The sequence below is a fragment of the Ptychodera flava genome, chromosome 2 (genome assembly GCF_041260155.1).
Source record: "Ptychodera flava strain L36383 chromosome 2, AS_Pfla_20210202, whole genome shotgun sequence".
NCBI lineage: Eukaryota > Metazoa > Hemichordata > Enteropneusta > Ptychoderidae > Ptychodera > Ptychodera flava.
The window spans coordinates 1,804,248-1,828,796 of NC_091929.1; the positions used below are offsets into that span (position 1 = coordinate 1,804,248).

A 24,549-nucleotide genomic window follows, 5' to 3' on the forward strand; every position below is an offset into this window, starting at 1 on the left:
GTTACTATTTGTGGTATTTGTCGATGGGCAACCATAAGTGACTATGAAATAATTTACCCTGATGTTCTGTTTTGCTGTTTAAACTTTCAGAGTTGTAAGACCGTTTTTGGCATCTGTATTTGTCTACTTCACTGTGGTATCTGTATTAGGTGTTGTTTATACTAAACAAAGCTGGGTAGAATGTCTGCGTAAGTATTTATTAATTTTGTTTAATTGCTATTCATCTTTTTCATTTTCATAAAATGATTGATGCAATATGTGTTTTTATCTCACACATGTATCAAAGAGAGCTTAAACTGGTCAGTTGCTGGAGTCTGTATGTGTGTGTGTTTGTGTGTGTGGTTGTATGGATGGACGGATTTGTGTATGTAGTACACATATGTCCGTCCACATCAAAAACTTGAAAACCACAGCACTTATCAGTATAGTATTTTGATTCAAGCATAGCGACCGTGCGTGATCGTTCAAGAGCTTAGATATTGTGACGTTTCGGAGAGCGATCGCATTTTGAAGATGGGTTTTATAACTTTATTATAAGTTTTGCCGAAGATATTTGTATACATATACTACATGTAGGTTTCTGTGCTGTTTTGTGTGTATGTTTACAACTATTGTCTTACGAATTCTGACCTACTGTCATTAGATTACGGATTGGTATGATTGCAATTATTTTTCAGGGTTTTTCCCCAGCCCAAAACAGCGTCACTGTCAGCGACGCTATCGTTCAAGCCCTTGACGCTTTCAATCTCACCTGATGCTATCATTGTTACCCGCGACGCTATGAGGTTCAGCGGCAAAATGTTCACAATGGCACGGACTGGTCAACTTCCGTACGATCACACGAAAGGAAGACAGATTATTTGTAGCTTCTTTGTTTTACAATGTCACTAGTTATTACTCCTTTCAATTTGTATGAATAGTGTCAACAACAGAACAATTTCACACGTCCCACCGTTGATGGTACCAGCGGCGATTGTATGTAAAGGACAGAAAAAATTGATACACAACCATAGCCAAAAGACAGCAAAAGTCAGCGACGATTTCCGCTCTTAATTGACGCAATATTTTCAAATCAAACTGATTACACAATCCCTAGATACAGAAGTGGCAATCTGGTGAAATTTCTGTTTGACTCACATCTTGAAATAAAAAGTAAACTTGGAACGAAGACATGTATGCTGCCGATCAACAGCGTGGCATGACATAGCATAGTGAAACTGTCTGTCACCGCATGGGCATGCATTGGCTGCACGTAAAAGCAACTCAACTTTCCAAGATCAAACAGTCAGTATCTTGTGAAAGCAGCGATATAACAATGAAAATTGTTATAGTCAGTGGTAAAAACTCTTAACAGATGAAGCGTTAATTGCTTTAAACAAATGAAAATGCATGTGAAGAGAATGAAAACCCAGATCGCGTGCGTGAATGAAAATACTGTAAACAATGGTGGATATTACATCAGAGTGGGACACTTCTATTTTGGTACTGGGGGTGAGCAGGGTCAGCGAACCCTTATAAACGTACTGAAAAAACGTAGTATTTTCCTAGCGATGCTGTCACGGGAATTTCGATGTCTCATTGTTTTACACCTTTTAAAAGTTTCTTTGATCTGAGCAGTTTTACCAACTGTAATGGTATATTTTACTCTCCTAACATTTCTTTATTAGTCCCCACGGACACTGTCCAGGGGGATTTATAGGTTTGGTCATGTCCGTCCATCCGTCCGTGCATGCGTACATCCATCCATCCGTTCACGCAGATATCTCAGAGATGCCTCAAGCGATTCCATTCAAACTTGGTACAAGGATTACTTCATATGTCACACATATGCACGTCAATCTGTTTTCTGATACGATACAATATGGCCGCCAGGCAGCCATTTTATTACGATTTTTTCATGTACAGAGCCATAACTCAGACATGTTTCAACCGATTTTATAAAAGTTGGTACAAGGACGTTGACCAATCTCATAGATATACACGTCAATTTGTTTTGTGATACAATCCAATATGGCTGCCATGCGGCCATTTTGTTACGATTTTTTCATGTACAGAGCTATAACTCAGGCATATCTCAACCGATTTTATTCAAAGTTGGTACAAGGACATTGACTTATGTTATACATATGTACGTCGTGGCGTGGCGGCAATTTTGTTACAATTTTCTCATGTACAGAGCCATAACTCAGACATATTTCCACCAGTATCATTCAAAGTTGGTACAAGGACATTGACCTATTTCATACATATGCTCGTCAATTTGTTTCACGTCATGTAGCAGTATCATGTCAATTATTGAAGTTTCGTAATTAGGCTGATATGTCAAGAAATACTGCATCAAATTTAATGAAATTTGGTACAGATGTTAAGCTCACATTGCTTTAACATTGAAAAAGACATTTATCAGTGTCATTTTAATTAATTTGTAATTGCATATGTTATGAACTTTCCTAATTAAAGAGATATAGCCACAAATACAACGTCAAATTTGATGAAACTTGATACAGATGTTGATCTCATAGTGTTGTGAATACTGCATCAAACTTTATGAAATATGGTACCAGTGATAATCTGTTAGTGTTAGGATAGTATGCAAAAATGTTTTGCAACATCCTGTTGATTAATTCCTAGTTGACTCATTTAATGACTTTTAGGATGGTGGCCTACATTGGTTTTATGTTTTCATCACCATGGAACTCATTCTTGGCCATTGAGCGCCATTTGTATCAAAGTATTTTTATCACAGACCTAAGTAATGAAGAGGACCTATCCTCTCTGAGGACTTGTAATTAAAGTACCGATTGACAAGTTGGGACTGTGTCATCAACAATGACTTGTTTAAAAATAATTTGTCATGTGAAAAGTATTTGAGATTGTATAAATATCAAGATATTTAGATTAATTCTTTGTAAATTTAGAATTTCAAATCATAACCTATTAGAGAGTGGACGTTTTGAAGGTTTGCCAAGAGAAAACAGAATATGTCAGTTGTGTGACTTGCAACAAGTTTAAACAGAATTTCATTTCTGTTTAATTTGTCCAATTTACAAGGAAATAAGGAAGAGATTCCTCTCGCCATTCTTTTATGAGCAACCATCACTGACGAAATACTCTAGCCTTTTAAACTCAGAAAATACTCATGCTATATTAAACCTGGCAAAGTTTATTTATTATAGTTTCAAACTAAGGGATAGTCTTTTAGAGAAAACTTGACTTTCTTCACGTTTATCTCTGTACAATTTCCATCGTAGTTCTTTCACATGAAGCCCCACTATACTTGTCTGTATATTTATTTTTCAACCTATTGTATGAAAAGCGGGTGGCCTAAGATACTAAATAAAAATTATTATTAGCTCCGCTGTCAGTGACACAGAGCTTATCAAATAGGTTGATTATCCGTCGTCGTCCGTCGTCGTCCGGCGTCCGGCGTCCGGCGTCCGTCGGCGTCCGTCAACAATTGCCTTCTCCTCTGAAACCACAAGTACAATTGCTTTGAAATTTTATATGCAGTTCACTTGGAGTGACCTCACTTCAGTTTGTTCAAATCATGGTGAAATTTGCATATTTGTATTTTTGGGGCATTTTTTGGTGTTTTTGGTGAAAAATCTTCTGCTCTGAAACCGCTCGTCCGATTGCTTTGAAATTTGATATGCAGTTTGCTTTGCGTGACTTAAATCAGATTTGTTCAAATGGTGGTGAAATTTGCATATTTGTATTTTTAAGGCAATTTTTGTCATTTTTGGTAAAAAAATCTTTAAAAATCTACTTCTTCAAAACTACTGGTCAGATAGCCTTTATATTTGGTACATATGTCCCTAGGGATGATCTATTTCAGATTTGTTCAAATTGTGCAGAAATATGCAAATTTGCATTTTTAAGGCAATTTTTTGCCATTTTTGGTCAAAAAATGTATTTCTCAAAAGTACTGGTCTGATAGTTTTGAAATTTGGTATACAGGTTTCTATAGATGAACTAAGTAATATATATTGAATTTCTGATGAAATCTGTAATTTTGTATTTTTGGGGCAATTTTTGCCATTTTTGGTCAAAAATGTGTATTTCCAAAACTACTCATCTGATAGCTTTGAAATTTGGTATACAGGTTTCTACAGATGAACTAAATGATATTTATGGAAATAATGATGAAATCTGCAATTTTGTAATTTTGGGGCAATTTTTGCCATTTTTGGTCAAAAATGTTTTTCTCATAAAGTACTGGTCTGATAGCTTTGAAATTTGGTATACAGGTTTCTACAGATAAGCTTAGTAATATATTTTGAATCTCTGATGAAATCTGTAATTTTGTATTTTTTTGGCAATTTTTGCCATTTTTGTTCAAAAAAAGGGTATTTCCAAAACTACTTATCTGATAGCTTTGAAATTTGGTATACAGGTTTCCATAGATGAACTAAATGATATTTATTGAAATAATGGTGACATCTGCAATTTTGAATTTTTGGGTCAATTTTTCCCATTTTTGGTCAAAATATGCGTTTCTCAAAAAGTACAGGTCTAACAGCTTTGAAATTTGGTATACAGGTTTCTATTTATGAACTAAATGTGAGATTTTGAAATTATGATGAAATCTGCAATTTTTATTTTTACGGGGCAATTGTTGCCATTTTTGGTCAGAATATTTTATTCTCAAAAAACTACTCATCAGATAGCTTTGGTTGACATGTTCTTAGGGATGATCGGATGTGATATATTCAAAGTATGATGAAATCTTCAATTTTGTATTTTTGCAGCTTATTTTAGCCACTTTTTTCCTGGCCACTGCATTGAGTTATCAAAGATTTCCACCTTCTTCATCAACATGTGTCAAAAATAGTTATTCTGTACATAAACACAGCGGAGCTATATCGGCCACTAGGTCGCTTGTTATTATTGTATTTGAAGGTATTGAATAACTGTTTATTTATTTTCAGAACCATACTGGCTGTTACTTTCAACGGTAGAGTTTCTGCTCGTCCAAGTTTTTGTGTTGGCTGCTGTTTTTATTTCTAAGAAATTGGATAGTTTGAGTACGTTGGATACCTGCAGAAAGGCACTGAAGAAGGATTTGTGGGGGTAAGTGTGTATCACTTTTTCATGTCAATGTGGAGGGAAGGGCCATAGTGTAATTATAGATAGGTGATGGAAAAGTTATGTTTAGTCCCGCCTAAAGGGAAGTATAATAAGTCCTATGGCCATAGGGCCTTTTCTGTTCATGCTCCTTTCCTTTGGAATTTATTGCCATCAGAGATTCGCTCTGCAAAAAAATGTGGAATATTTTAAACGTGCTTTGAAGACTTACCATTTTACAGAGTTTTATTATTACAGTTATTCATATCCTGTATCTTTTCATACAATATTTAGACAATTTTGGGACCAATCCTGACGGGTGTAGCATGCTAGCAGGCTACGCTTACCCATTCCGGACACCTGGTACCACCACTTACTATCAGTGGTTCAGGATGGTCCTACTTAAATTTGTAAATCACAATTGTCCCATGGACCTGGTATGGAAATGATTATTGGACCAGTTTAATGTCATATTATCAACTGTGATTTTTAGCCATTTTGCTCATTTTATGCTCTTTTTACTTCCTCTCCAAATTTAGCCATTTTGCTCATTTTATGCTGTTTTTACTTCCTCTCCAAATTTCTCTGTGATATTTGTGACTTTTTATTTTTGAAAAAAAATGTTCCAACTTTGATTTGAAAGGATTTTGTTTTTTTCCATTGTCATATTGTATATTTATGGAATTTCTTGTTTGTGTAAGTCAAGTAATGGCTTCTACACAAATCCCTGGTTTGATGCTTTGAAATTTAGTGAGAATAGCTTTAAAACAGATGTACATATCTGATGCTTCAGGCTTCTAGCTATATGTTTGTGTTTGGAAATTTCCCCATTTGTCTATGTCACTGCAATGCTTGTTTAACTTGGTGGCAGTTTGGGACATACCATTATCATGTAGGTGTGGCAGCTTCATTAACAGTGGAAGGTGAGGAATGCCCATTAATATCTTAGTCTTCGATTGTGCAACTATAGACCGTAGAGAGACCAAATATTGTCTACATGTGATTAATTTTATGCATTACAATATTATAAGGGACACGTTTAGTTTGGTATGGCTGATTTTGTCATTAGTTATGATGTACTAGGTTGCATGGTATTGTGTAAGTGTATGTGATCAACATCTGCAAGTTGCCAACTATTCCATACTTCAATGGACGGTGTATCAAAATTTGTTCAAATGCACTTGACTATAAATATCACAAGCTAAGGTAAATAGAAGCGTGTTGAATATCATGTATATACACTCATTCTGGCTTGCCACATGTAACCAAATGTGAGCAAAGTGTCATTGACGCTATTTTTATTATATAGTGTCTACTTGTCTCACTGTGATTTCATCATCACAGACACATAACTTGGGGCCATAAAAGACTTACTTTGATTTTGGTTTATAATGTTTGACATTACCACCACAATCTACGTGTATTACCGTACTCGTCCGAGTATAAGCCCCCGGTTCGGCAACACTAAACAACGGTAAACTAGGGGAGGGGCTTATACCCGAGAAACCCCATGTTATCTAGCATGGACACTTAATTTATGCTAATTTTATGCACGATTTTTTCCAACACCACTCGATCTTTCTATCGCTTTCAAAATCGACTTACACATCCAAAGAAATTGATTGTACAGTCTCTGAATACAGACGTGACATTTTGGTGAAATTTCAGCGTCGAAAAAACCCCAAACTTCAAACAAAGACGTCATGTATGCTGCTGATTAACAGTATACAGGCATGCATTGCCCACACGGAAAGGCAAATCAATATTCCAGTATCAAACTGTCTACATCTTGTGAAAACAACAACATAGCAGTGAAAATTGTAATAGTCACCAGGAAAAGTCTTCACAAATGAAGGATAATTGCTTCAAACAAAAGAAACTGCATGTTTCAAGCATGAAAACATCGTGGCCGTGAATGGAAAATAAACAATGGCGGACGTGAGTGAGACTATTCTATTTAGGCGACGAGGGTGAGCAGGGTCAAAGAATCAAGATAGTACTGGGAAAGCGTGTCATTTTCCTTACGATGCTGTCAAGGGAACTCCAGTTTCCCATTGTTTTAACATCTTTTAATAGTTTCTTTATTATCTAAAAGTAATTTTACCAAGTTAAATGACCAAATATACTCTCCTAACCTTTCTGTATTTGAGTTACACTAGGGTAGGGGCTTATACACAGATGTAATGCATTTTCTAAAATCCTATGAAATCAGTAGGGGGGCTTAAACACGAGCAGGGGCTTATACTCGGACGAGTACGGTATATGTATTGCCATACAATAATGGTTTATTAAAGCTCCTTAAGCTGTATCTTTTGGCTATTTTTTCAGAACTTTTGTTTTGTGATTTCCCTAAACTTTCTGCATTGAATCCCTAAACTGTAATTTAATGCCAAGTATTTAGCATATCAACACAACCTATATGAGAATAATCTCTATTGTTATTGTTGCAATTTGCATACAAGTCCAGACTAGAATTCATTTATAAACAATAAACAATGATCACTACACACATACAAGCTGTGTTGACAAAAAGAATACTCGAAATTTCAGCATGACAAACGGATTAGGGTCAGACACAGTAGTTGATATACAGAAGTAGAATACTGAAAAACTTGCCACAAGTTACAGCTTATGTCCCTTTAATGTTGTTTTTCCTCAGGCTTGTCATTGTATTTGAGCTCTCTGCGACTGTGACATTGGTTTATGATATAATAGTGAAATCTTGTGAGTATCAGTGACTTTTAATACTATCCGTTATCTCGCCAATTTCAAATTCTTCAACTGATCATGTACCATGAGAAAGCAAAGTTAAGTTAAATACCATCATGGAAAAACAACGTTATTACAAACACTAAAACCCCTGTTTGCCTTTTTTCAGCTATTTACTGGCTTCTGTTTATTAAAGCAGTGAGTGTTTTACATAATTAAAGTTGACCACATCACATCTGAAAACAGTTTGGAAGATGTCTAAAGATATCAATTGTTCTCTCAAAACAATTCATTTATTGCTGTAATTTCCTGTAATCTCACAAATATCATACCACTTAACCTTGAAACAAGTTAAAATTTGAAAAAAACACATTTAATCTACATTTTGAATCTTGACAAGGAGTACAGACTAGGTCCAAGGGGGATTGTGAAAGACAAGGTCTAAGGCGGACAGTGACTGATAGGGTCCAAGGGGAACTGTGACAAACAGGGGGGGGGGCTGTGACAGACAAGGTCTAAGGGGACTGTGAAAGACAAGGTCCTAGGGGACTGTGACTGACAAGGTCAAAGGGGACTGTGACTGACAAGGGGGGCTGTGACAGACAAGGTGTAAGGGGACTGTTACAGACAAGGTGGACTGTGACATACAAGGTCCAAAGGGGACTGTGACAAACAAGGTGTAAGGGGGCTGTTACAGACAAGGTGGACTGTGACATACAAGGTCCAAGGAGGACTTTAGCAGACAAGGTCAAAGGGGGACTGTGATAGACAAGGTTCAAGGGGGACTGTGACACACAAACCTCAGGTGTATTGTTGACAATGAGTACAGACAAGGCCAAAAGGGAGATTGTGACAGACAAGGTTCAAGGTGGACTGTGACAGATAAGGCCCAGGGGGACTGTGACACACAAAGTCCAGGGGGACTGTATGGTTGACAATGAGTACAGACAAGGTCCAAGGGGGACTGTGACGGATAAGGCCCAGGGGAACTGTGACACACAAAGCCCAGGGGACTGTATGGTTGACAATGAGTACAGACAAGGTCCAAGGGAGACTGTGACAGACAAGGTTCAAGGGGGACTGTGACAGACAAGATCCAAGGGGACTGTGACACACAAGGTTCAAGGGGGACTGTGACAGACAAGATCCAAGGGGACTGTGACAGACAAGGTCAAAGGGGGACTGTGACAGACAAGATCCAAGGGGAACTGTGACAGACAAGATCCAAGGGGGACTGTGACAGATATGGTCAAAGGGGAACTGTGACAGACAAGGTCAAAGGGGGACTGTGACAGGCAAGATCCAAGGGGGACTGTGACAGACATGGTCAAAGGGGGACTGTGACAGACAAGAGCCAAGGGGGACTGTGACAGACAAGATCAAAGGGGGACTGTGACAGACAAGGTCCAAGGGAGACTGTGACAGACAAGGTTCAAGGGGGACTGTGACAGACAAGATCCAAGGAGACTGTGACAGGCAAGGTCAAAGGGGGACTGTGACAGACATGGTCAAAGGGGAACTGTGACAGACAAGGTCAAAGGGGGACTGTGACAGACAAGATCCAAGGGGGACTCTGACAGACATGGTCAAAGGGGAACTGTGACAGACAAGAGCCAAGGGGGACTGTGACAGATATGGTCAAAGGGGAACTGTGACAGACAAGGTCAAAGGGGGACTGTGACAGGCAAGATCCAAGGGGGACTGTGACAGACATGGTCAAAGGGGGACTGTGACAGACAAGAGCCAAGGGGGACTGTGACAGACAAGATCAAAGGGGGACTGTGACAGACAAGGTCCAAAGGGGACTGTGACAGACAAGGTCCAAGGGGGACTGTGACAGACAAGGTCCAAGGAGGGGCTGTATGGTTGATAATGAGTACAGACAATGTCAAAGGGGAACTCTATACGGTCCTCTGCAGTGAGCACAAAGAAAGTCCAAGGGGAACTCTATGTTGTTGTTTTATGGATATAGTTGCAAACTTATGAAAATTGAATACATTACACATATCAGAGTCATATGCCATATTTTGTTTAATACTATGTTCATATGTACAAAGTTGAGTTTGCTTTCTGTTACAAAGTTTGTCATGAGATGCCATGTATCAACCACTTAGTGCATTTCTTTATGTCATCAGTTTGTTTGCCTGTGTCCATATCATTGTGACAAGTCTGTTATAATATGTATTAATCTTGCAAAGTCAGTGATTTCATCTCATTCTACAAATACTGCCTTTCAGTGGGAACTGAAGAGAATGGCTGCAGTGGAATTTTTGTAAGTAGAGTTTTTATGGATAGGACCAGATTTTAATGAATCTTTATAGTTCATCTTTTGGTAACTAACAGTTAACTAAGTGAGATGTTTTTCATATTTCTCAGATATTCACAGAGTCTGATGCTCTTTGTCAAACTAATATGTCTTGTCATTCTCCATAGTCAAATGTTTGAAACTGTTATCAAATTCATTGATTTTGTAGAATCTTGTACATTAGGGTAAGCCAGATTTCCACCACCACTTCATTCACATAGTTGATCACTGAGATATCTGTATCTCAAGTGTTCAAACTTCAAGGTCGTCAAGTTCACGCATCAAAATTGAAAATCCACACTTGAAAACTTTTATTCATGAGAAATTAAGTATGACTGACACAAGTTTTTAGTCCCCACGGACACTGTATGGGGACTTATAGGTTTGGTCATATCCGTGCATCCGTGCATCCATGTGTGCATCTGTGCACACAGATATCTCAAAGATGCTGCAGCGATTCCATTCAAACTTGGTACAAGGTTTACTGCTTATGTCATACATATGCACGTCAATTTGGTTTTTTTATGATCAAATATGGCTGCCTGGTGGCCATTTAGTTATTTTTTTTTCATGTACAGAGCCACAACTCAGACATGTATCAACCGATTTTATTTAAAGTTAGTACAAGGACATTAACTTATGTCATGCATATGTAGGTCGATTTGTTTCACGATATGATCTAATATGGCCACATTGGAGCCAATATGTTACAATTTTTTCATGTCAAGAGCCATAACTCAGGCATGTCTCAACTGATTTTGTTCAAAGTTGGTACAAGGATATATTTTCATATAATGTAATAGATATGCATGTCAATTGGTTTCACAAGTTGATGCAATCTGGCTGCCTGGTGGCCATTTAGTTGTTCTTTTCATGTACAGAGCCATAACTCAGACATATTTCCACCAATATCGTTCAAAGTTTAGTACAAGGACATTTACCTACATCATACATATGCACATCAATTTGTTTCACAACATGTGGCAGTGTCATGTCAATTATTGAATTTTCGTAATTAGGTTGATATGTCAAGAAACACTGCATCAAATTTCATGAAACTTGGTACAGATGTTGAGCTCATGTTGCTTTAACAGTGAATATAGACATTTATCTGTGTCATTTTAATTAATTTGTAATTGCATATGTAATGAACTTTCCTAATAAGAGTGATATGTCCACATATACAGCATCAAATTTGATGAAACCTGGTGCAGATGTTGATTTCATAGTGTTGTACATACAATTCAATGACACTTAGCAGTATCATTTAAATGAATTGCTAATTTGCATTTACATGATGAATTTTTGTTTGTAGGGTGAATTTCCAGAAGCACTGCATCAAACTTTATGAAATATGGTACCGGCGATAATTTGTCAGTGTTGTGATAGTATGCAAAAATGTTTGGCAACATCCTGTCGATTAATTATTAATTGACCCATTTAATGACTTTTGTAATTAGGATGGCGGCCTACATGGGTTTTATGTTTTCACCACCATGGAACTCATTCTCCGCCATAAGGCCCCATCTGTATCGCAGTATTTTTTAGTCCCCACGGACACCGTCCGGGGGGACTTATAGGTTTGGTCATGTCCGTGCGTGTGTGCGTGCGTGCGTGCGTGCGTGCGTGCGTGCGTCTGTGCGTCCGTCCGTCCGTCCGTTCACGCAGATATCTCAGAGATGCCTGAAGCGATTTCATTCAAACTTGGTACAAGGATTACTTCATATGTCATACAGATGCACGTTGATTTGTTTTGTGATACGATCCAATATGGCTGCCAGGCGGCCATTTTATTACGATTTTTTCATGTACAGAGCCATAATTCAGGCATGTTTCAACTGATTTTATTCAAAGTTGGTACAAGGACATTGACCAATGTCATAGATATGCACGTCAATTTTTTTTGTGATACGATCCAATATGGCCGCTGTGCGGCCATTTTGTTACGATTTTTTCATGTACAGAGCCATAACTCAGGCATATCTAAACCGATTTTATTCAAAGTTGGTACAAGGACATTGACCTATGTCATACATATGCACGTCAATTTGTTTTGTGATACGATCCAATATGGCCGCCAGGCGGCCATTTTATTACGATTTTTTCATGTACAGAGCCATTACTCAGGCATGTTTCTACAGATTTTATTCAAAGTTGGTACAAGGACATTGACCAATGTCATAGCTATGCACATCAATTTGTTTTGTGATACGATCCAATATGGCAGCCGTGCAGCCATTTTGTTACGATTTTTTCATGTACAGAGCCATAACTCAGGCATATCTCAACCAATTTTATTCAAACTTGGTACAAGGACATCGACCTATGTCATACACATGCACATTGACTTGTTTTGTGATACGATCCAATATGGCCGCCGTGTGGCCATTTTATTACGATTTTTCATGTCCAGAACATAACTCAGACATGTATCAAGCAAATTTATTCAAAGTTGGTACAAGGAGATTGACCAATGTCATACATATGCATGTTAATTTGTTTTGTGATACGATCCAATATAGCTGCTGTGCGGCCATTTTGTTATGATTTTTTCATGTACAAAGCCATAACTCAGGCATATTTCAACCGATTTTAATCAAAGTTGGTACAAGGACATTGACCTATGTCATACATATGCACATTGATTTGTTTTGTGATTCGATCCAATATGGCCACCATGTGGCCATTTTATTACGATTTTTTCATGTCCTGAACTACAACTCAGACATGTATCAAGCGAATTTATTCAAGTATTTTTATCACAGACCTAATGAAGAGGACTCTATCCTCTCTGAGGACCTGTAATCGAAAGCACCCATTAACAAGTGGGGACTGTGTCATCAACGATGACTTGTTTAGTCACAGACCTAATTAATGAAGAGGACTCTTTCCTCTCTGAGGACTTGTAATTAAAGTACCCATTAACAAGTGGGGACTGTGTCATCAATGATGACTTCTTTTATAGAAATCTTTCCCTTCATAACCTAACTGATTTATCAACTTACGCTGTTAAGCAATGCAAATTCACTTGGTGTACCCAACTTGTATGGTCAAATTAGGAATGCTTTGATAAGAAAATGTTATTAAATACTTTTCAAAATGAAGGATTACTCTTCATCAAACAAGTATCACCCTGAGACGGCTTTCATGACTTCTGTATGAATATTACAATATTTTCAATATCATTATCATGACATTGATAGTCACTGATTACAAAATGCTCTCACTGGTTTCCCATTTACCTCTTAAAATAACAGTGAAGCACTGGCCTACTTAAGTTTACTTTGATAAGTGAGCAATAATTACACAATTGGTATGTTATTTATGTTATTTACTTTATTTTTTACTTAATTTTCTTTACTTTTCTCTTTTGTAGCTCCATATGCAATCTATCTACACCACTGTATATGCATTTCTCAATGTGAGTATTTCTTAGTTTTCTGTCTGTTACTTCTCTGCTAGGTAACTAGATACCACATGTTGCTAGGTAACTAGATGCCACATGTTGCTAGGTAACTAGATACCACATGTTATGAGTTCAAATCTGATTAAAATACCATATTTAGTAGCAGTGCCTGATTATAGGTTTTATATGTATTATCACATGAACTGGCCCAAATCGCCACCTCTGTGACGTAGAACAGGACAGATGAGAAATCCAAATTACCCCTGTTCTACATCATCCAACCAGAACTTTTTTCCTGCACTTCACCATGATGCTTTTGTACACAGACCGATCTGTCACGATCAATGCCATGCTCTCATGACATTTTTATGAAAAGGTAATGCGATAAATATAGACATGGAAACATGAAAGGCATATGTCCAACAAAATATCGAGTCGCAAAAGCTTTTGTAGGTATTCCAAAAAATAGGATGGGGATGCTGCCACAGTACTCCAGACTAGGGGTACAAATGATGGCTCAACATGGACATTGAACATGGCGATAAGCCTGAATCTACACCTCAACACCAATTTAACTGAAGAAATAAGTACTGTTTTATCTTCGGAAAGTGACATGAAAGGGACAAAACATCAGATCATTTGACATAAAATTCCTTCACATAAAAATTCTATAAATTTTTCGATCGGAATTGAACCTACACTGCAGTATAGTGCTGAAGTGTCAGCTATTGCTGTAGCTTTAACTCTGCAGTGCAGCACTTTGGATGTATTATGAATTGACTTGGACAACAGAACAGTTTCCATCGAGTATCATAATTTGGAGGTACCAGGGGGAGATATATGTCACTGCAAACGTCAAAGTTCGTAAGACAAAAACATTGACAGCCAGGATTGACGAGTTGACACCAGCGGAGACCGGAGGTGGTGGCCTGTTGTGGCCTGTTTTGGCCACGTACCTAATCTGAGTCACAGTGGGTGCCATTGAACTGAACTTTTTGGGCTTTGCAAGATCGTAAGCTCGCGATATTTTTAAAGCTATGACACGTACTAGAATAAGAACTACTGTTTCAATTTTGTTCTTGTTGTCTCTTCAGAAATATATTCTAAATAACTCTGGTTACAGCACTATAGCTGCTAGGTGCTAGTGGTAGTAGTGCCAGCTGATGGCAGGGACAGCGCAAGATAATGATCGACAAGTTCATGTGACTGAAATCGTATGTCTGATTGGTTAAGATGGCATTCAGTGTATCAAAATTTCAACTTGGTTGGATTTATAAATGAAAGTACCAAGTAAACATTTGCATATCTCCAGGGCAATTGGCCGTTTTACTCATTAAATAAAAGAAACCTGGGAAATAAAACCCAGATCCCGAGAATATTTTTGCAATCCCCAACTATGATTTTTATATCCATCCACATCAAACAAAAAGTACCAATGTTCATGCAATAAATATATAGGTACCGTACAATTAACATTCAACAATGAGAACTTGTTATCTGAGATTTCAGACATGCACTGTCACAGTCAAGATGGCTACTTTTCACTTTCTGATGTCTCTTAGATTTTTGTCTTTTTGATTGTGCCACCATAGACCGTAGAGAGACCAAATATTGTCTAAAATAATTTTATGCATAACAATATTATAAGAGACACCTTTTAGTTTGGTATGGTTGTTTCGTCACTAGTTATGATGTACTAGGCTGCATCGTATTGTGTAAGTGTGTGTGATTAACAGTTGCAAGTTGCCTACCATTTTATACTTCAGTGGACTGTGCATCAAAATTTGTTCAAACGCACTTGACTATAATGAATATCACAAGATAAGGTACACAGAAGCTGTTAAATATCATCCAGGTATACACTCATTCTGGCTTGCCAAGTGTAACCAAATGTGAGCAAATGTCATTTATGCTATTTTAATTCTACTTTCACCAGTAATTTTGGTGCAACGTTTCAACTCCCAAGTTTTAAAGAGACAAAGTCGCCCATTTTTCATGAATTTTGTTTGATGCAAGATACTACTTATATTGTTTGACATGTTGAAAGATACTGAATAAATGAGTGACCATGCACATATTCAACCATGTTTTACACAAAGTAAATGAAATCATCGCGAAAATGAATTAATAGTTATGACCATTAATTCATTTTTGTGATGGTTTCATGTATCTTGTCTAAAACAGGGGTTGAATATATGTATGGTACGGTCACCCATTCATTATCTTTCAACATGTAAAAAAAAATTAGTAGTATCTCGTGTAAAACAAAATTCATGAAAAATGGGCGACTTTGTCCCTTTAAGATAACTGGTGATTATGATTTTGCAGTGTTTGATACATTAGGGGACGACTGCATTAACTTGCATGGTACCTGAAACCCGAGTCCTTGCCTGAGCAACTCGGGTGACAAACAGAAGACTTTTAATCCCCAAGGTGTGAATGTTCCATTGTTATGTTTACCTAATCAAGCTGGTGCTATTGTAGTGCCATTGTAGGAAAGGCAGGTCTGCGAAATTGATCCTCCAGGGAAGTAGGGTATTCCTAAGTTAATGGAGCCTTCCCGTAATGTAAAATTTGCTTTTAGCTCACATTTGCTATGGGTATGTATACCAAAGAGAGCTTATATGGTAGGTTGATGGCGTCTGTATGTATGTATGTATGTATGCATGTATGTTAGTATGTGCAGATGTATGTGTGTCCACATCAAAAACTCCCAAACTGCAGCACTTACCATCTTAGTATTTGGTGTACAGGTGCACCTAGGGGTCAAAATGTGAATTTTTTCAAATGAACATGTCAGTGTCAAAAATATGCAAATGTGGTATTAAAAAAGGGAAAATCCCGCAAATTGCTAAAACTCTGTAACTACAGGCCAGATTTGGTTGAAACTTGGTATGCAGGTTCTTTTGGTTACCTCAGCTACATTTGTTCAAATTGTGGTGAGATTTTGAAAGTTGTATTTTTGGGGCAATTTTTCCTGATTTTGGTCAAAAAATCTTGTCTAAAAGCGCTCATCCCATTGTCTTGAAATTTGGTATGCATGATCCTAGGGTATGCTTCTGTCAGATTTTTTCAAATTTGGTGAAATTTTCATATTTGTATTTTTGGGGCATTTTTTCCATTTTTGGTCAAAAATCATTTTTTCCCAAACTGTTTGTTGGATTGCTTTGAAACTTGATACGCTTAATCCAAGGGTTGTCTTCTGTCAGATGGAAGAAAATTGTGGTGAAAATTCTGTATTTAATTTTTTGAGGCAATGTTTTGCATTTTTGGTCAAAAAATCATTTTCCCAAAATTAGCTATTCTTATTGCATTGAAACTTGGTATGCATGTACCTGGAAGCATACTTAGTTGAGTGTCTTCAAATTGTGGTAAAATTTTCATATTTGTATTGTTGGGGCAATTTTCCCCATTTTTGGTCAAAAAATCATTTTCTCTGAAATCGCTCCTCCAATTGCTTTGAAACTTGGTATGCATCTTCACAGGAGTAAACTTAGTTAAGTATGCTCACTCTGGCCTGCCACATCAAAACAAATGTGAGCCCTGTGTCATTGACAGTATTTTTTAATGAATTACAGATTTTCAAAGTGATGCTTCCAATCTGGGCCATGTTAATAGTCTTCCATGCACCAGACAAAGCAGAAGAGGATGAATTACATGATGCTTTCAGTGATTCAATCAATGGAGTAAGTGTACAGTTTCAAATTTTCTCATCATCACAGCTATAATAAAAGGGTACCATAAAAGTATATAGTACACATATAGTAGTACTTAGTTTAATCTCAGACATATACCTCTCTCACTCTCTGCAAAGCAAGCCAAGTAATATCTCACCTTTTCACATAACTGTTTCCTATTTAAATGTCTTACTTTTCAGAATTTCAGCTCTGTGTTTTGCCCAACTCCTCCACGTGGATATAAACGGTTATCCTACCCTGATTTGCAATCAGCAGCTAGTCAGCAATATACGAGTCCTCCTAAAAGAAGCCAGTCATTTCCTGTGATGCCACCAATTGAGGAGGAATCAGACAATTGATAGAATTTCATTTTCTGCAATGGACACCAAGCTTATCAATTATAATTGTTGTTGCTAGGCAGTTCTGTAAGATCGTTAATTTGATAATGTAGAGAACAAACAAAACTTTTGAAATTGAAGTGTACCGGTATCGACATGATTCTGATACATATAAGGTGGTTCTATCTTTGTAGATTGTTGAAACATCAGCAATGTACTCCCATTTCAAACAACTGCATGTTCTTCAAAGTTTGTCAATACTATATTTGAATTTTTCAGCAACATCAAAAGTTTTTATCGTATCCATCAAGTTTCATTCAGGGATATCAGTAACTGTTGTAGCTACCTCTTTTGAGCAAAATGGTTATACTGAGGTATTCATTATGTGAGTTTTATACGGATTCTATTTACATTTATGTATGACTTTGATGTACTGAAGAACAGTGTCTGTTCTTCCTTCATTTGGTTTCTTTGTTTTCATATATTTTTAAAGTGAAGACTTTGTTGCTGTCGTCATTTGTCATTCAGTGCATACATGAAAAAACGCTACAGAAGAGGCTGAGAAGTGTTCTTCAATTGAAGTTTCAGACAACAACAGAAACAACATGATTGTTGGGTGGAGTAACCATGTTAAAAAGGACAAACTACAATCTGGCTGATACTCAATTACTTGTATGTGGGTGTCTTGTTGGTATATTTAGTTTTTTAAGTTTGAAAAAAGTTTGGGGTTGGATATATTTGGATTGTCTCACTGCACTAGTCCTGTCAATGGTCCTGTCATTGTTTAGACATTTTTGCCGATATGTCAGAATTATTTCAAAGTCAACACGAGGACAACACTGACTCTCAGATACACATCATAACAATCAAAAACAATTGGTAGACAACTCTTTTGATGGGTTTTGTTGCACCCAGAATTATTTAACTGGATTTAATTACTAGGTACACACAGCTGTATTAACTATTTTCCACTCCTTTCTTTCTGTACCATTCCGAAATTGTCAGAAGATAGTCATTTAGTTTCTTCAGTCCGTAGCCTGGCATGCTAGCAAACTCTGGCATGTCATAACTGGATTTTCTTTCAAAATGAGAAGGTAAAAAGGATCACCTGTTAAGCCGTAGATCTAGTCCTCCGTGTCCTTCTGGTATAAATTGGCGTGTCTTATCATGTGTTGTGTGGTTATCAAGTACAAACATGATGTCCCACAGAATTATGTTGAATAGCAATATTGAACGCATCATGGGCCAGTGGCTAGAGCAGTGGATGCACGATTACAGTATGGTAAGTTCAAGCCCCAGCATGGCTACCTTGTTGTGTCCATGGGCAAGGCACTTTATTCCTATTGCTTCTTCCCACCCAGGAGTGACAGGTACCTGGTAGGACAGATGTTGTAACTTGTACGTTTAGCTCTGCTGCACTTGTTGGCTATATATGTGAGCTGTTGTTTGTTCTCCAGGGAGTTGAGTGGTATCATATTAGGTCCAGTGACTAGGGGTAATAATAATTGTAAAGCGCCTGAGCACATGTTATTGTGGATATGTACACTATAGAAGAATCCATTATTGTTATTATAGCATATTCCAATATTTTACAGAAAGTGCCAAAATAGATAGCATTCTTGAGATGTATGTTGTTTACATCCAACTGCTGATTTAGAAATAAAATCGATGAGTTGCAGTGTAATCTAACTTGGCAGATTGAATGCCCTAATAAAATTCTTAACAAATATTATATGGGGATATTTTCCATCAGATCAAATTGTACTGTCGTGAATGTAATGATTAAATGCAATGTCTATCATACATTTTCTTGTATTTAAATATCTATTGTCATACTGAAGACGTGACTTAGCCAACATTTTGAGTATTGGCACAAAGTAAATTTTGTAAAAAGACTATGAGTCTTTTTCCTTTTATACAGGAGATCATGAACAATTGTTGTGTGCAGTTGCTACTTGTTATCTGTCTGTATATGACATCATGCTCTTACCGGTAATTCACATCCAGTTGACTCAGGGACAACAGCCATACACTGCACTAAGCTTACTCTTTGTGACAAGTGGTAGTACTAAAGCTAAATTTTCACTCCTCAAATCCAAGTAAAGGTAAAATATTCACTTTAATAATTAAATTTAAGTTTTTAGCTCATATTTGGTATGTATATAAATACCACAAAAGAGCTTATATGGTGAGTCGGTGGCATATGCATGTATGTATGTATGTATGTGCGGATGTATGTCCGTCACACGCAAAAGCTCCCAAACCGCCACACCTACCATCACAGTATTTAGTGTACAGGTAGACCCAGGGGTTGAGATGTGACGTTGTTTAAATGAACATGTCAGTGTCAACAATATGCAAATGAGGTAAGAAAAAGGGGAAATCCTGCAAATGTGCAGTAGTGGTGGCATGCCAGTGACTGAAACAGGCTACTCAACTGACCTTGAGTCATTTCCTGTCATTGTTCATGAACTGATACATATTGGCAGACCTGCTGAAACCATGAAGGACTTTGTTGAAACATTCCTCTGCTAAGCCTGTTCCTAAAGTTGACCTACAGTACCTAAAGTTTCAGACCCTAGTTACTTTTGTCATTCTTGTTTTTCTGGTTTAAATATTTCTTGATGGACCAATTCAAACCAAATATGAGTACACTGTCCTTGATGGTATTTTTCAGTTTTTAGTGTCATTCTATCTTAATTCAGATATGTTATACGTACAATAACATTGCAGAAGCAGTTGACAGTATTGAAGACTTGTACAAAATCTTCACTACAATAACTGCAAAATATAAATGTAATCAATAATATAGTGTCATCATTCTTAAAGGCATGACTATCATATGATTGCATGAATATTTAATCTTCAAAAGTCAAAATTTATCATTTTTAGCTCCCATTTGCCATACATATATGAAAACTGGGAGGTTATATGGTTGAAAAAATCTGTATGTGAGATGTCTGTCTGTTCCTATCAAAAATTCCAGAACCACTGCACATGTTTGCTTTGATATTTACCTTTGATATTTGGTAAACAGCTTACAAGGGTTTTTAATATGATATATTGAAATTATGATGAAATCTGCAATTTTAGTTTTTGGGGCAATTTTTGCCATTTTTGGTCAGAAAATTTGATGCACAAAAAACTACCCTTCAGATAGCTTTGGGTGACATGTTCTTAGAGATGATCTTAATTTGAGATATTCAAATTATAATGAAATCTTCAATTGTGTATTTATGCAGCTATTGCCATTTTTTGTCTGGCTACTGAATTGAGCTTTCAAAGATTTCCACCTTCTTCATCTACACGTGTCAAAAAGAGTTATTCTCTACATAACACGGCAGAGCTTTTTGGCCGCTAGGTCGCTCATTAATGATTCTTTCACTCTGTTTTTTAACCCTCATTTGGTATATGTATATAAACCAAAGAGACGTTATCGTATAAGGTCAATCAGTTCCTTTGCATCCATTTGCATGTCCGTATGTATGTCCGTCCATGTCAAAAACTCCTAAATCGCAATACCTACTGTCTGAGTATTTGTTGTACAGGTGCACCTGGGGATGCAGATGTGAATTTGTTCAAATGAACTTTTCAGTGTCAAAAATATGCAAATGAGTGGAAAAAAGGAAAAATCCTGCAAATTGCTAAACCTCTGTTAGCATTGATCAGATCAGGTTGAAACTTGGTATGCAGGTTCCTTGAGGTATTCTATAGTAGGTGTGTACAAATGGGGATGGGGACGGCAATTTTGTATTTTTTGGGCAATTTTCTGCTGTTTTTGGTCATTTTTTTTCTCTACATGTAAAAACTACTGATCTGATAGCTTTGATATTTAATGTACAGGTTTCAAGGGTTTATGTAAATATGATATATTAAAATTAGGTTGAAATCAGTAATTTTGTATTTGGGGCAATTTTTGCCATTTTTGGTCAAAAATTTGTTTCTCAAAAACCTCTTGTCTGATAGATTTGATATTTGGTCTATATGTTCCTGCAGATGATTTTAAATTAAATATGTTCAAATTATGATAAAATCTTTAATTACCGTATGTGTTTTTGCAGTTATTTTTACTATTTTGATTAGGCCGACCTGAAGGTGGCTATCAAAGATTTTTTCCTCTATCAACAACTAGTGTCACAAAAAAGTTATTCTCTACATAACACAAAGGAGCACTTTCACCTGCTAGGTTGCTTATTTTAAATGTTGCGGCCTTCCGTTCTTCATGTATCTGGTGTATGGGCAAAATGTAAACATTGGTTGAATGTTATGTATTTCAGTCTATGTCAAATATTGTTCATGAGAAATAAAGAAAAGTTTGCTATGTGCCTGTAAAAGATGAAATATCGGTCAATGCATATAAACTGCCGCACAGGTCTTAAAATTATCACATATTAGTGGAAAGAGGACAAGAAACTAAACAAATTGATGTAATATATTCACCCTGAGTGCCTGTATACCAGCTGTTTGTTATATCTTCATTACTGCCCATGGGCCAAGACACACTAGGAGGCGAGATGAAGTCATCTGTATAGACAGTAAACTTTGCTGCTTAATCCAACAAAAGTCACAAATTCTTACATCTGTAGATGTAAATATGACAATTTTGTATGAAAAAATGCTTGAAAATTTGATTTGAAAGGTTTCTGTTTCTTTCCATAGTCATGTTGTTTATTTATAGAATTGTTTGTCTGTGTAAGTCCAGTAATGGCTTCTTTACAAATTCCTGGTTTGATGCTTTTATATTTGGTTGGACCTGGGCTTTAAAACAGATGTACATATGTGATGCCACAGGCTCCCTGATAGGTTTGTGTCTGGAAGTTTCCCCATTTGTCTATGATACTGCAATACTTGTTTAACTTGGTGGCAGTTTGGGATATACCATTATCATGTAGGCATGGCAGCATCACTACCAGTGGAAGCTCTGAAGAATGCCCATTCTTACATGTTACCTTTAATAGTCTCTGATTGTGCAACCATAGACCTTAGAGAAACCAAATATTGTCTACATTAACTCTAAGAGGACACCTCTACTTTAATATTGCAGGTTGTATCACTAATTATGATATACTAGGTAGCATGGTATTGTATAAGTGTGTGTGATCAACGGTTGCAACAGTTGTCAACCTTTCCATACTTCAATGGACAGTGCATCAAAAATTTTTCAAATGCACTTGACTATGAATATCACTAGCTCAAAGTCCATAAAACCTATTAAATATTGTGCATACACTCACTCAGGCTTGCCACGTGTAACCAAATGTGAGCACAGTGTCACTTGATGCTATTTTTCCATTTTTGTCCAAAAATTATCTAAAACTGATGGTCCTTTTGCTTTAAAATTGGTTTACTGGTTCCTAAGGATGACGAAAATAGGATCCACTGAAATCATGTTGAAATACATGACCAAAAGGGGTATAAATTGATTAATAATAATTGGACAATTTTTGCCCTTTTTGGTCAAAAACTCTTCTTCTGAAACTCTGTCTATCTGATCATTTTCAAAGTAGTTGCAAAGGTCATTATAAGGTGGAGCATTTCATATTGCTAGGGTATAAGATTGAGTTGCAGTGGAATTTTCTTAGTAATCATTCTTTACGAATGCAATATCATATGTGTACTAATACTTAGTATTTCTGTTAAATGATAGCACAGTGTTGTTGACACTTTCTTTTGTAAATTTCACAGTATGCAAAATGAATGACATCTGGTAACCGACTTTCAAAACTATAGTGGAAAGAGTTTAGATTAATTTTATATTTTAAATTTACAAAATAGAGTTTTTATGTCATTTGTGATTATGCATTAAATTTCAAAAGTTTATGATAGCATTTGCACCACAGTGTAATAAATGACATTTTTAAGTCATATTGCCATAACAGCTTACATTTTAATCATGAGACATTTTAAGACTATAGTCAACTTTATTGCCTGCTTTATTCAGATACATTTGTATCATTGAAACCATCTATGAAGTGATATTAATAAAGGATTTCTGAAAATTCTTTCATAGTTCGCTTTATCTCTCTTGATGTTCATTGACTTTTTTGCTTCCATTTTACCATATGTAATTATGGCTATGGAAGTTACTCATTTAGGGTAAATAGTGTATGTCGTTATATATATATATATATATATATATATATATATATATATATATATATATATATATATATATATATATATATGAATTTAATCTGTGACTTCTGAATATATATATATATATATATATATATATATATATATATATATATATATATATATATATTCAGAAGTAGTCACACAGTTTAAATTCACTCAGATAGAAATAATACAGCAATGGTGTATAGTTACGTCATGCAAATGCAAAGAGTGGATCATGATGTGTTCTCTAAGATGGTGTCAGATGAATGATGAAGATACGACATCAGCAGGATAAGTTTATAACAATTATCATGTAGCAAAGAATGAACATCATCAAAAGCTCCATAAGTGTTCATCAGTTATTTGAGCTGTGTAAGCGGTCTGAAATCACCAAAGTGCGCTGGTAAACTGCGCCGGCGCATTTCAAAGTGCGCCCCCATTTTGCGCTGGTATATTGCGCTGCCCAAAACTGCCCCCTTACTGTGCGCCATTGCGAAGTTTCAATGTCGAGCACGCTACTAATAGTCTATTTTGGTTTAGTCAAGCGATTTCAAAGAAATACTCATGTTTTTCATGGGGAATATGGTGAAATGTGTCAGTAAAATGCGGACGATGGGAGTATTTTTTCCGACACGTATGTGAAGTATGATAACATCACTTCGGCGAGAGGGAAGGTAACTTGGCCAGTCGAGTGCCATTTGCATCGTAAATCGTATTATGCGACCTGTCTGTAGTTTCTACCCGAACCTTGTGGATAAATTCTTGAAGTCACAGTTAAAAAAGATGCTGAAGTTAACACTCTCAAACTATTTCGATGGCCAAGTATCTCTGCCATTATGCGTTTTGTTGGTTAACTCTTCAATATGTGGCGAGAGTGTCCTCTCTCAGTGTCTGAATAGGTGGTGCAGCCATAAATCAGACACTCCATAC

The 24,549-nt window shown here is 36.6% G+C and overlaps 1 protein-coding gene across 1 annotated transcript in view; it reads left to right on the forward strand.

The window, feature by feature from the left end:
- LOC139151274 (uncharacterized) overlaps positions 1-23,501 on the forward strand; it is a 102,384-nt gene extending 78,883 nt beyond the window's left edge. The window contains exons 6-12 of the mRNA XM_070723953.1: positions 91-188; positions 4,929-5,070; positions 7,724-7,788; positions 10,011-10,045; positions 13,455-13,499; positions 17,063-17,170; positions 17,362-23,501. Of these exons, the coding sequence (XP_070580054.1) occupies positions 91-188; positions 4,929-5,070; positions 7,724-7,788; positions 10,011-10,045; positions 13,455-13,499; positions 17,063-17,170; positions 17,362-17,520 (652 nt within the window). The 3' untranslated portion in view covers positions 17,521-23,501. The remainder of the gene's footprint in view (positions 1-90; positions 189-4,928; positions 5,071-7,723; positions 7,789-10,010; positions 10,046-13,454; positions 13,500-17,062; positions 17,171-17,361) is intronic.
- The last annotated feature ends 1,048 nt before the right edge of the window (positions 23,502-24,549 follow it).